General features: G+C 37.3%; 1 protein-coding gene across 1 annotated transcript in view; it reads right to left on the reverse strand.

Moving 5' to 3' along the window:
• The window catches only part of GABRB2 (gamma-aminobutyric acid type A receptor subunit beta2), a 147552-nt gene that overhangs the window by 76926 nt on the left and 56709 nt on the right, over positions 1–13917 (reverse strand). The window contains exon 4 of the mRNA XM_053464720.1: positions 5377–5597. Coding sequence (XP_053320695.1) covers positions 5377–5597 — 221 coding nt within the window. The remainder of the gene's footprint in view (positions 1–5376; positions 5598–13917) is intronic.

Consider the following 13917-nt stretch of genomic DNA (forward strand, 5'->3'; position numbering starts at 1 on the left):
GAAGCATTTTCATGGCCCATTTATATTGCTTTGCCAATAAGCAATGATATCTTTGTCTCCCAGGATCCATAGCCATAAACTTTTATTATTATTTTTTTTCGTGGTTGTCTTTTATCAAAACTTGCAGGCACAAAAGGCCATTTAACGAAAAGTACAGAATATTCACAGGTTCCTACATAAATCCTTGCAAATTACTTCATTTCTAACAATCATATTTTAGTCTAATTTTCTCCTTAACCACTGTTTACATATGCTATATTTAATACATAATATATTAATATTGCTATAACAATTATTAGCAAAGGTCTTCATACAATTAATATTAAAGAATGTATTGTCCATAAGCTAAATCAAATCCCACCAAGAGAAACACAATAATGCTAGTTATATCAATAAAACACAAGTGCCCACAACTATATCAATTAGTTTTTCCAGAAAGAAATTAACAATGAAGGAATTGTATCCACATTTTGGACAAAAAAACACTGTTAGTGGGGCCTTTTTAGAATAGTCTACAAAATCTACAGGATTCCTCCATACAGTATGTGGCATAACATGTTAGATTATATTAAAAAATAAAAATATACCTTTTGCTGTTTATATTACATTGTCATTTTCTAATACTCTAATACTAAAACATAAATATATTTTCAGATTTTATTTGGAATTAAAGAGTACATTATTATTATGTCACCTAAGTTCATTTTAACGATACATAAGCTAGTTGTCTAAGTAATTGTTTTATTACTGGGCACGTGCGTTCTTGCGTGGAGTCATTAGTACCACTAACTGGAATGGCCTTTTTACAACAGGATTTATTAATGGAATTGGTTCAGCAAGTTTAATGTACCATTGTAAATACAGTAGTATTATTACTTTTATGTCTCCTGGAGGTATTGTTAGTAATTCATTATCAAAAGTATAGGTAATCAGTATAGGATCAGTAGGTTTAATTAAAACTCTAACATTAGTATACAGAATGATTAAAAATGAAGAATTAACTATTTCAGTTCTATTGGCAACCGAGACATTTGATTGTTTCTTACACATAGAGAATAAACATCCGAGCTGAAATGTATCTTTACTAAAATTGAAAGGATTAGGGTTAAATAACTTAATGTATTAACCATAATTAAGGGAAATGACCACAAATTAATCTATCATGCAGTTGGATTTACAGATCTGCCTACCTACAATCTCTTTGCTGTGGATGAAAAACAGTATGAGGCAATCTAGTTTTATTAGTCTGGAGTATAATCAAGTGGCATTTAAATCTAGGTATAATATAAGAGGGTTACAATTCAAATAGCTATGTGCAAGAATTCAAGATTGGGTTAAACAATTTAATTATTTTTTGTAAATAAGGGCACTGCAAATCTCAAGCCATTTACTATAAAATAGATTAACTTGTTTTATTTCTGAAGCTGATTCTTCAGACTGTCAGTATCCCAGACAGTTGACACAGACATACGGCCCTTTGGTAATAAATCTAGTGAGTTTGGAACTCACATTTCTTCTGAAAATCATAGATTTACAGTGCCTTGCAAAACTATTCACTCCCCTTGACATTTTTTCCTATTTTGTTGCGTTAAAACTTGGAATTAAAATTCCAAAATATTCCAAATTGGTTCAGTGAAACTAAGAAAATAATTTATTTTAAAACATTCTCAAAAATAAAAAACGGAAAAGTGGTGTGTGTATATGTATTCACCCCCATTGCTATGAAGCCCCTAAGTAAAACCTGGTGCAACCAATTACCTTCAGAAGTCACATGCTTAGTTAAATAAAGTCCACCTGTGTGCAATCTAAGTGTCACATGATCTCAGTATATATATATATATATATATATATATATATATATATATACACACATGTTCTAAAAGGCCCCAGAGTCATGGGCGTAGGAACCCCTAAAAATCTGGGGGGGACAGCATTTCCCCCCATCAGATCCCCACTTTCTCCCCTTCTCACACTATCTACCCCCTCTCCCCCCTCTCCCACTTTCTTACTATCTACCCCCTCCCTATCCTCCCTTCTCACACCATCTACCCCCTCCCTACCCTCCCTTCTCACACTATCTACCCTCTCCCTACCCCCCTTCTCACTAGCTACCCTCTCCCTACCCTCCCTTCCTTCTCACTAGCTACACTCTCCCTACTCCCCCTTCTCACCCCAGGGGTGTCCAAGTTTTTTCTGCAGTGGGCCACTTCATCGGAATTGTAAACGTGCGCGGGCCGCACTCATTTTTCACTGTGAGAAAATATGGCCTTTAATAATTTATGCAGATTAAAATAAAGTAAATGACACAAAACCTTTACTTTTCCTCTCACTGATTTCTGGTCCTACAAAGTGTTGTGACTACAAATTCAGGACTCAGGATAATTAAAAATGAAATAGTTCTAGTGCACCAAAATGAAAATTCTGGACCAAAACATTCACAATGACCCCCCACCTTTAAAAATAATAATAAAAACATTTTTAATAAAAGTAGGTAACACACCACAACTGGACAAAAAAATAATTAGCAATATGACTTGGCATGATAGGAGTGTGATTGCTAACAGCAATCACACTCCTATCATACCCAGGCAGCCAGTACATACTGGTACAGGGTGGCTGTAAGTGATGTGCAGACCCCATATTGCTGGCAGCATCAATACACAAGGGGGGCAGCTAGCTAGGTTTCAGCATGTACTGGCTGACTTGGCATGATAGGAGTGTGATTGCTAACAGCAATCACAGTCCCATCATGCCTAGGTTCCAGCACTTACACATCCAACCAGTAAATGCTGGAACCTAGGCATGATGGGACTGTGATTGCTGTTAGCAATCACACTCCTATCATGCCAAGTCAGCCAGTACATGCTGGTACAGGGGGGCTGTAAGTGATGTGCAGACCCCATAATGCTGGCAGCATCAATACACAAGGGGGGCAGCTAGCTAGGTTTCAGCATGTACTGGCTGACTTGGCATGATAGGAGTGTGATTGCAAACAGCAATCACAGTCCCATCATGCCTAGGTTCCAGCACTTACACATTCATGCTATCACACACACACTCATTCATTCATATACTCATTCATTCACAGATTCATTCCCTCAATCACGCATACTGATTCAAACACCCTCCCCACTCCCTTACCTGCATTGCAGCTCCTCGATGTCGCTCACAGCCTTCAGCAGGGGGCGCTGCCTCCCTCTGCGTTCTCTGGTACTGCACAGAGGAAGCAGGATGTGATGTGATGTCATGTGAACTTTGCTGGGTTCCGCTTCCTCTGTGCAGTACAGAAGACCCTCCCACAGGTAAGTAGCAGGGCTCGAGGTGCGGACCGCATAAGATCGGTTGCCCTGGCTGCCGATCTTACGCGGGCCGCACCTCGAGGTCTCGCGGGCCGCATTTGCGGTGTTTCTATTGGGGGGGGTCCTACGGCCTTGGGGGGGATTTCTTCATTATCGGTCCCCCCCGCATGAGTTACTGGGGGGGGATCTGTCCCCTTCGTCCCCCCCGGTTCCTACGCCCATGCCCAGAGTTTGCAACACCACTGAGCAAGGGACACCACCAAGAAAGCACCACCTTGAAGACCAAGGAGCTCTCCAAACAGGTCAGGAACAAAGTTGTGGAGAAGTACAGATCATATTTTTGGATAAAAAAAGCCAAACAACTGTGAACATCCCACGGAGCACCATTAAAACCATTGTTTAGAAATGGAAAGAATATGAAGCCACAACAAACCTACCAAGAGAGGGCCGTCCACCAAGACTCATGGAGTCAGGCAAGGAGGGTATTAATCAGAGAGGACACAAAAATAAGTCTGAATGAGCTGAAAATCTCCACAGAGGAGATTAGAGCACACACACTGTGTACACTTTACAGAGCTTGGCTTTATGGAAGAGTGGCCAGAAAAAAAACCATTGCTTAAAGGACAAAATAAGCAGACACGTTTGCTGTTCACCAAAAGACATGTGGTAAACTCCCCATATGGAAGAACGTACTCAGGTCAGTTGAGAGAAACATTGAGCTTTTTGGCAATATAGGAAAACACTATGCATGGCGCAAACCCAACATCTCTCATCACCCCAAGAACATCCCCAAATGAAGCATGGTCATGGCAGCAATATGCTGTGGGGATGTTTTTTTATCGACAGGAACTAAGAAACTAGTCAGGATTGAAAGAGTGACAGATGGCACTAAATATGGGGAAATTCTTAGACTAGGACAGAGGTTCATCCTCCAGTGGGACAATGGCCTTAAACATACTGCTAAAGCAACACTCGAGTGGTTTAAGGGGAAACATTTAAATGCCTTTGAATGGCCTATTCAAACCCCAGACCTCAATCCAACGTGCCAAGTTTATAGAGACATATCCCAAGAGACTGACAGCTGTAATTGTTGCAAAAGGTCGCTCGACAAAGTATAGGGGAGATAAATAGTTATGCACGCTCAAGTTTTATGTTTTTTTAATCTTACTTCTTCCTTCAAAATAAAAAATATACATATATATAATGCATCTTCAAAGTGGTAAGCATGTTACAAGCCCCCAACAAATCCATTTTAATTCCAGGTTGTAATGCAACAAAATAGGAAAAATGCCAACTTTTCTAATAAAACTAAAATAATAATAAAACATTTTGTAGAAAGGTCTTTGAACCAGTAACTTTTTTATAGTATATAAATAGACAAAGTAATCATATTTTACTATATAAAAATGTGTGGTTTCCTCTCTCTCTCTCTCTCTCTATATATATATATATATATATATATATATATATATTTATTTTTTTTGCCACCAGGGAATACCAAGGACTCTGTCTGTACTCCACAATGCATGATCATTGACCAGAAGGCACACACAGAATCAAGCAGTTAGAAATGGATGCACCAGGACAGAACTGTGAATAGGTCAGGTGGATAGCCCAGGCTGGATAGCCTACAGAAAGGTGCTGTGGCTGTATAGCCTACAGACAAGGATCTATGGATGGATAGCTCACAGACCGAGAGCTGTGGCTGCATAGGGTGCTGAGCCGAATAGCCCACATGGCAGAATAAGAACAGGTAAAGGGCCAATGACAGAGTCACGACTGAAGGCTGTAACTCCAAAGAAATGAAAACGAACATGGAAACATAGAAAATTAGTTATCCATTTGTTTGACACCATTACAACTTCACCTTGCTCCTCCTCTCCTTTTGATAACATTTTATATCACTTCTATTAATTAGTAGCTGTCTTTTTTGCTTTTATTAGGCTTTGCTGTATCAGAGATATGTATTATTGGAATATGAATAGAAATTTATATTTTGTTACAATCATGAGCACTTTACAATCTTACGTACAATCGATAACATTTGATAACAATGTAGGGATGTGTCACTTCTTACCTGAGACCATAAAGAACAGTGCCATCAGGATGAAGCCGAATCATTCTATTCTTGACTGTAACACCATGAACAAAAGATTTCTTGTCATTCAGAAAGTATGTATCAGGAACCCACAGCTGATCTGCTACTCTGTTGTCCAAGGTCAAATTTAAAGGAATTACTGAATATGAAAGTCTTTTATCCCTCCATGCTTGTTGAAAGTACATTGTTAAAGTGTAGTCCTGTAAAAAAGACAAAAATGAAGTGCAATAAATACCTAGGGAACTTTTTAACAAATCCAAAAAAGACATTTTAACTAATAATACTATTTACAAACTTCTACAAATACTAGTAAAATCATAAGCTTATGGATTTTTTTTAAAAACTTCCCTTCCTTACCATCCTATAGCAGTTTTTCATTACAATTTCCTTCATGACCACTAATCTCTCCCCTCATATCTTTGGACACAGCTTTTATTTGTCTATGCTTGTTCACCTGATATATTAAATGCATAAAATAATACCATTGTGTTCCACCGCCATTTCATTTATCCAACCCAAGTCTTATTTTTCCTTTCTACAAATGGTTTACCATTCATTATTATTTTTTTATTTTCAGTATACTTAAATCAGTATTACTAATTTTCCTTTTTTTCATTATCTTTAAACCAGTATTAGAAATATGCTATAATGACAACCTTATCCATAATGGACATTTTTATTATATGCAGTAGTACTTAGACTAACCAGCATCAAATGGTTTATGGCATATAACCTGCTATCTTTTTGGTATTCTTTGATTTTCAACCTACATGACTTCGCAATTATCGATAACAATTGATTTAAATGTACTTTTACAAAAAGATACAAATTCACACAGCGACAGCACTCCCTATAGGTAAGCAGAAAGTAGGGAGATAGGGTAAAGCGTTAGGTAAAGATAATAATGAGAAGAGAAAGGGGAGAAACAGGGAAGAGAAAAGGAGAGATACAGAGAAAAGGTTGAGAGATAAAGAGAACAAAGAGAGACAAAAAGAAAATGAAGAGATAAAGAGAAACAAGATAAGGGATAATGAGAAGGAGGATGAAAGAGAAGGGAGACAAAGGGGAGAGGCAGGGCGTAACTAGAAACCCCAGGTCCTCCCCAACAGCTGGTAAGTGCCATCATTGCCCATAAATAACTTGCCTTCTTTGCCCCACCTTCCAACATACACTCTGGCACATATATGCAGACACGCTTACACAAACTTACTCATACTCAGTAACAAACACACACAGAATTACACATGCATGCTTTCACACACACAATTACATATCCATGCTCGCACACACAATTAGACATCCTTGCTCACACACACACACACACACATATATGTATGTATGAACACCTAAGGCCGGCCTTGCGGGTGGCTGCTGTGTCACGAAAAAAAGAAAGGAGATAGGCGCTGCTCTAAATGAGGCCCAGAAAGCCTCCTGCCACCCTGAACCAGTGTGTACTGACTGGCTGCTTTTATAAATATATATATGTTGTAGGGGACAGCTCACACATGGGGCGGCAATGACAGTATTCACACAGGTTTCAAAAGTCAAGCGTGTTTATTTAGATGATGTAGGCACAGAGCACCTTGAAAATAAAACAAACTCTAAGCCTGTCCGGCTCTAACTAAACATTCGGATACCCTACAAGCCAAGGTCTGGCACAAAGCAAAGTAACAGGTTGGCCATGGGTAAAGCTTCATAAAGTGGTGGGCTGCAGCGCTGGCTGTAGCTGCTCCCTGCCTCAGTCCCTCCTCCCCCCTGCAAACCCAACAGCCCTCTCTTTTAAGGCTTCCTCCCCAGTAATGAGCATAGGAAGCCTCACCTGAGGGCTCCTGGGTTTGCTACCGTGCCTGGCTGAGGAAACCAGGTGAGATATATACCCCATCCACCACTTTCCCATACACTTTACCACAATATATATATATATATATATATATATATATATATATATATATAAATATATATATACTCCATTTTGTAGCAGAGGAGAAGTGAAGACTTGGGCGCCGTCAACACAAGAGGCGGGTCATGTGTATGATGCAATCACATGACTCCGCTTCCAAGGTCGGGAGACAAGAGGAGGCAAAAATCCTTGCATCAGCCCCAAATTCACATTTAAGTAGGTATATATAGAAGTAAACAACTTCAATTCTTCTATTTTGCCAAAGTCATAGCCAATCATAGGACATTCTATACATAGCTCTTTAAATGTTCTTTCCCCTTGCAAATGCATGGAGGAAATAATTAGAATAAATGCATAATGTTAACAAATAGTTTTTAATACATAATGCAAAGAGTTAACATACCTTTCCTCCTATATTTTTATACTTTCTATTCTAAAAAGGAGATCGATGAGGTTTATGTGACTCAAATAAAGGTAACAACTTTTGTCTGAAGCCTGAATCTTTCAATTTGGCTACATCTACTTGCCACATGTATATCAATATGACCATTATGCATCATGATTTGCTTAGGTATATTATAATAACTTTTATAGTTATAATGGTTATATGTTGTAAATGTATGCAAATCTTATTATACGGGTATCAATAAACTAGATTCAGCACACTGTTAATGTTTACTGAATTTTATGTAATATAATGTCTGTAGCGTTTCTTCACAGGTACATGCACATGACATTAAAGTCATTAAATAATGTTCAACTAATAAGAAAGTGTTTCTATTCATAAAACATCTTGTAAGAGCACAACCCTTTCGACGTCCAAGGTTTGACTATTTTTGTATTCTGTATATAGTGCACTCAGGTGAGATAAAGTTAGACAAAGCAGCTGATATAATATAAAATACTTATGTTTAATGAAATATGTATGTTAAGTGTAAAAAAGTCAATTAGTTGAAACCACAACACTAAAATATGCACGAAGAAACTTTAGCTGAGGCAGAAACAATGTATAATTTATGCCACACTCATAGAGAAGTGTACGCTCTAATTCCTTTTGCCCTGCACAATAATGCATGCCCAATTAGTGGACATCTCCTACGCTAGCTCTGCTCGCTGTAGCCCACCTGGTGGTTCCCTAGGGTGTTGTACCACTGGGTCTTTCTCTTCCACCTTCTGAGGAAACCTATAAACTAAGTAGCTGCTTTACCTATGTATGTGACATCATCTTTGAAAGCATATGTTAAGGACTACAGGAAAAATTTTCAATATTACGTTTTAGAACCAATTAGAGGTGGCTAACTGTTCTTTTTTTTATGTTACTTAAATGTAATGAAAAATGTTCAATGCAAACTTAATGCTCATGAAATGATGTAAGCAACAGAGGACAACCAAGATCTTTCACAAAAACAGACATTAGTAGCAGGGGCGTACCTAGAGCATTTGGCACCAGGGGCGGATCCTGTTTGTTGCACCCCCCCAACACACACACTTTAAAACTGCATAGCTTCTATCGTTATATACTGGCGCATACATTGAAGGTGGTACAGCATAACACCTAGCTCTATATACTGGGGCAGACATTGACAGTGGCACAGCATAACACTTATCACTATATACTGAGGCAGACATTGATGGTGGTACAGCATGACACCTATCACTATATACTGAGGCAGACATTGACGGGGGTATAGCATAACACCTATCACTATATACTGAGGCAGACATTGACAGTGGTACAGCATAACACCTATCACTATATATTGAGGCAGACATTGACGGTGGCACAGGCTAATCCCTTTCACTATACATTGAGCCAGACATTGACAATAGTACAGCATAACCCCTATCACTATATACTAAGCCAAACATTGATGTGGTGTAGGCCTACCACTTCAGTGTCTGGCTTAGTAGTAGGGATTCGCCGAAATGAAAATTCTGGACTGAAACCGAAAATGACCCCCCACCATAAAAAAAAAATCATACTTTTATTAAAAGTAAGTAACACACCAAAATTGGACAAAAAAATCAATAACAGTATTAATATATATATATATATATATATATATATATATATATATATATATATAATTGTTAACAGCAATCACACTCCTATCATTTTTATTATCTTTTATTTATATAGGGCCAACAGTTTACGCATGCCCAGGTTCTAGCACGTACTGGTTGCCTGGGAATGGTAAGAGTGTGATTGCTGTTAGTGCGCGCTGCTTCACTGCTGAGCGCTGGAATACGATGTCATATTCTGGCGCTCAGCATGACACGCAGGCACCGCGTGGAGTTAAAAGCTTTGCGGAGGAGACTGATGGGCATCGGGTGGTTGCTAGGCAAAGAAGGGGACAGACAAGCTGTTTGGGAGCAATGATGGCACAGAAAAGCTTTTTAAGGGTAATGATGGCACAGCCAAACTTTTTAAGGGTATTGATGACACAGCCCAGCTGTTTGTGACAAAGTTGACACAAATAAGCTGTTTGGGGCCATTGACAAGCTGGGGCAATGATGGAACAAACAGGCTGTTTGGTGGTTAGGAAGACGCTGATAAGCTGTTTGGGAGCAAAAGCACTCATAAGCTGTTTGGGGCAAAGGTGGCACTATTGGACCCTATGGTTTCTAGTTATATCCCTGTTTTGGAGCTTTTCTCAAGGCACAAGCTTGAAACACTTTTTCAGTCAAGGCGTTTGCAATAATAAACGTAATGCATGCTAGTGCACATTTCACTGGTGTGAGCAATATATGCCTCCAGAGTGCATATCAGAGGAGGAATACTTATTACCTTTGCATTATTGTACAGATCATGCCAGGACTTGAGTAAGGGCCACTGACCTGGACTGGCCATCTGGCACATCGAGCAAATGCCCAACGAACCAGTGGTAAGCCTCATACTTACCCATACTGCCTCTATAGTGGTAGATTGATATTTCTACTGGAAAAGGTGCATGGTTTTTGGATCTAACTATGTAAGGTTATATTATTGCCTTAGTGACATCTCTGGGCTCCCTATTAATAGTTATTTTTATTTTCTTTTTAATGTCAGATTTTCATGTTTTAAGGGAGAGAGACAGCAGACCAGAGGCTTTAGTCTTCATCTCCCCTGTAGTGGCTCTGAGCATCCCTATCAGTAAGCACCCAGTGTCCTTTGTTGCCTGTCTTTAACATATATTGAGTTGGCAAAAAACATTTTATTATGACGTGATTGTATATTAGTATGATGGCACAGTGGTCTCACTCACGTCTGGACCTGTTCTGCCCACAAAATACACTCAGACTTTTCTTATTTTTAAAAATAAGCCAAGTCATGTGATGATGTGAGTATACCCTGTATAAAGCAAAAAACAGTAACCTTTAGAATTCTCTTTATTTTTTATTACTAAATTATCTACATAATGTTCTACTTAGTCAACTGAAAAAGATAAGTCAATCAAAATAATAATAAAAACAGCTAAATAGGGATCTGTACAATAACTACTTTGTGTCTTATAACATACTATTTCCAACATTCTTTTCTTAGCAGGGCTATATATTTTGATTTAAAAAATTGGTACCCGTTTTCTAAATGCTGGAAAAATCAAGAGATGGAATTGAAAGCTCACTCTAGCCATCACGTGCACATAATAGCTGTGAGGTCCCTTTAAATTTACTTGTGTCCCCCTTGTAAATGCATAGCGGGATTACATAAAATGTTATGAGAGATACGAACCTTTATGAAATGTGTTATACTGTGTAGTTTAAAAAAAATAAAACTTCATATCCCAGTTATACAAAGCAGGTAGAAAGGGGACAGAGAGAATAGGTATTTATTCTCCTAATCACTAGATCAAAAAAGGCTCAAGCAGGTACCAGCCTTACAAGCCCCTTGTTACATCTGCAGGGCCATTGAAACTGTTATGCATGCCAGTCACTGTATAAATAGAGCTTTAGTCTTTTAAGACAAGGGCAAAATATTTATTGTATATAGGTTTGAAACAAAGAAATGCTGACCTTTTAGAAATATCACAATATGATAAATGTTAAACCTACTGACTTATATAGTTATTATATGTTGCAGAAGAAATTGTATGGGACATTGAACAAAATTACCTTTATACAGTATATTACTTCAAAAGTCAATGCTTGAAATTACTTTCTTAACAATTCACATCAGAGAGAAATATTGGATTGTTTTAAAGCTAAATTGGGTATTTTATCTAATACATATACAATCTATGGTTTTGTGAATCAATACATTTTGTTATTGGTGATTATTTTTCTCTCTATAACAGATCACTGCTGGGTCATTTATATCTATTAGGAAGCTAATAGTCCGCTTTATGAACTGACAATATTGAATTAATATATTTAATGCCTGAAATATACCTGCAATTGTGCAAAGAAAACATTACAATTGGTTCTTTGGTTCCACTCTGGTTAATATGTAATAGTTTTGATATTTCCATTTAGCAATTACATAAAAAAAAACAGATAATGCTTTTACAAGTAACTGAATAGCAATTCTCCTGTAAATTGCAATTGACAAAATAGGATACCGTTTATCTTAGCTAATGAATCTGGGGCCAACCTCTGTTTCTATTATCCCTATTTTCTTATCTCATTTTTTCGATTGCAATGTATGAGAAGGTTCCTATTCAATTACTTGTGATAGATTTATCACTTGCCTTTTTTTGTGGTACATTTTCCTTATAATGATAATTACTATTAGCTGTGTAGATGCAGATTCAGCCATCTGTTGGATTTAGTAATATGGTGTTAGAATACTTATAAGGAATTATATATATTTATAATAGAAACAGCCAACTCAATACATTTTAAAGCAATATAGGATATATAACCAGGCTTAAAGCCTAGCCTAGAATTTGATGGCACTGTTACTACCAACATATAACTGTTCTGATTGTCTGATTCCGCTGTAGGATGTCATCCACATCAAATGATAAGCTAACCCATCCTCTTTCACTAGCCCTCATAAAATAGTAAGGAGCAATACTCATAAGCACATGAGTTATGGTGTACAGGAGCAGCAAGTCCATGCATATGTTTTATTGTTTTTATACACACCTCTCTAAATATTAACCAGACGGAAAGTGGAATCTCTGATGCTAGCCAGAGAAAACAATGTGATTTACCTTTGAGTGAACAAATAAGACATTGATTTAATGATGACGAAAATGCACAAGGTGTACAAAAAGCCTAGGACACTGGGTTCCACAAACTTGAACAAATTACCTTTAAAGAGACAACATGGTGGGAAGTTACAAGTGTGCAGAAATATCTATAGGTTACATGCACACCAAGAGGTTTTAAGAGTTAAAATGATACCCCCACTTTACATAGACATAGATTTTATGACAGAACGGAGTCTGGTTCTACATAAATGTGCAACTGAGCTTAGTGTGATATTGGTGACAATTTGACATATGACGTATTAATGACAAAAAGAAAGTGCTTGCTAAATTGGAATCTGAGTATATATATATATATATATATATATATATATATATATATATATATATATATATAATGAAATTGCGGGTTCAAAAAGTGTAATTGGAAAAGAAATTGGTCAGTAAAATAAATATGTGTGATGTAGTAGCAGAAATAAAACATATAACATACATGATAAAGAGGATTATGCCACAGTTGTGGTCACACAAAATAGTATTAGATTTAGATTTTTCTTCCATTCACTCAGAACAAGGTTTTCTTGCAAGAGTTTCCCTGGGTTGCTGGAAAGGTCTAAATCCGTCAAATAACGTTTGCCCAACTTGGACTGGCCCACTTGTGGAGGCAGAAGTGCAGTTACATTGCTCACAGTGTGTGAGCAGCTATAAAGAAAGTCTCTAGGCAAGGTAAGGCTAGGTGTTGCGATTGAGCCTATTTTAGTGTGTTGGTGTGAGATGCATGCTAGATTGTGTTAGAGTTAGTATGAGTGTGTATATGCTAGCGCATATATATTAGTTAAGAAGAGATGGGTAGAGGGAGTCACTCAACTTTACATGCCATTTGGGCCAAAAGGTGCCAGCCGTTCTTGTACTACGTTCTGTCTTTTTTTCTGAGATGGGTACATTTGCTTTGGCCCAACCCTGCAACCTTTAAGTGTCACATAAATGTGCATATAAATAATAAAATGTTTGTTTAGAAATTACCCAAAATAAATTCTATACATATTAAAAAAGAGAAAATGTAGTTTTACACCTAAAGTACACAAAATGTGCAATCGTTGTCATGGTTATGTTTATGTATTAAGTATATTTTAAAAGATATGGTAAAGTAGATGAACTATTATGTGATATTTGTCATTACTAGTGTGGGTGAGCAAAGAAATGAATAATCATATGCTTTAATTAACATACAATAAATATCAATGAGAATGAGAAAGAACAAGGATAAATCTAACACCTACAGACATAAAAGTTACATCATGAACATTTCTTCTAATAGAGCAATCCTTTGTGAATCGCTCCAACAATGTGACCTGGTTTCTTCATATATCCCACTCATACACAGATGTCACAATGTAAAGTGATTTAGCTTTCACATTTCAGGAAAATCAAATGAGCTATTTTCCCTTCACCGAAGATAAATATAGCAGCAGGTGTGATTGGATAATC

Source organism: Spea bombifrons, chromosome 4 (assembly GCF_027358695.1).
Source record: "Spea bombifrons isolate aSpeBom1 chromosome 4, aSpeBom1.2.pri, whole genome shotgun sequence".
Lineage (NCBI taxonomy): Eukaryota > Metazoa > Chordata > Amphibia > Anura > Pelobatidae > Spea > Spea bombifrons.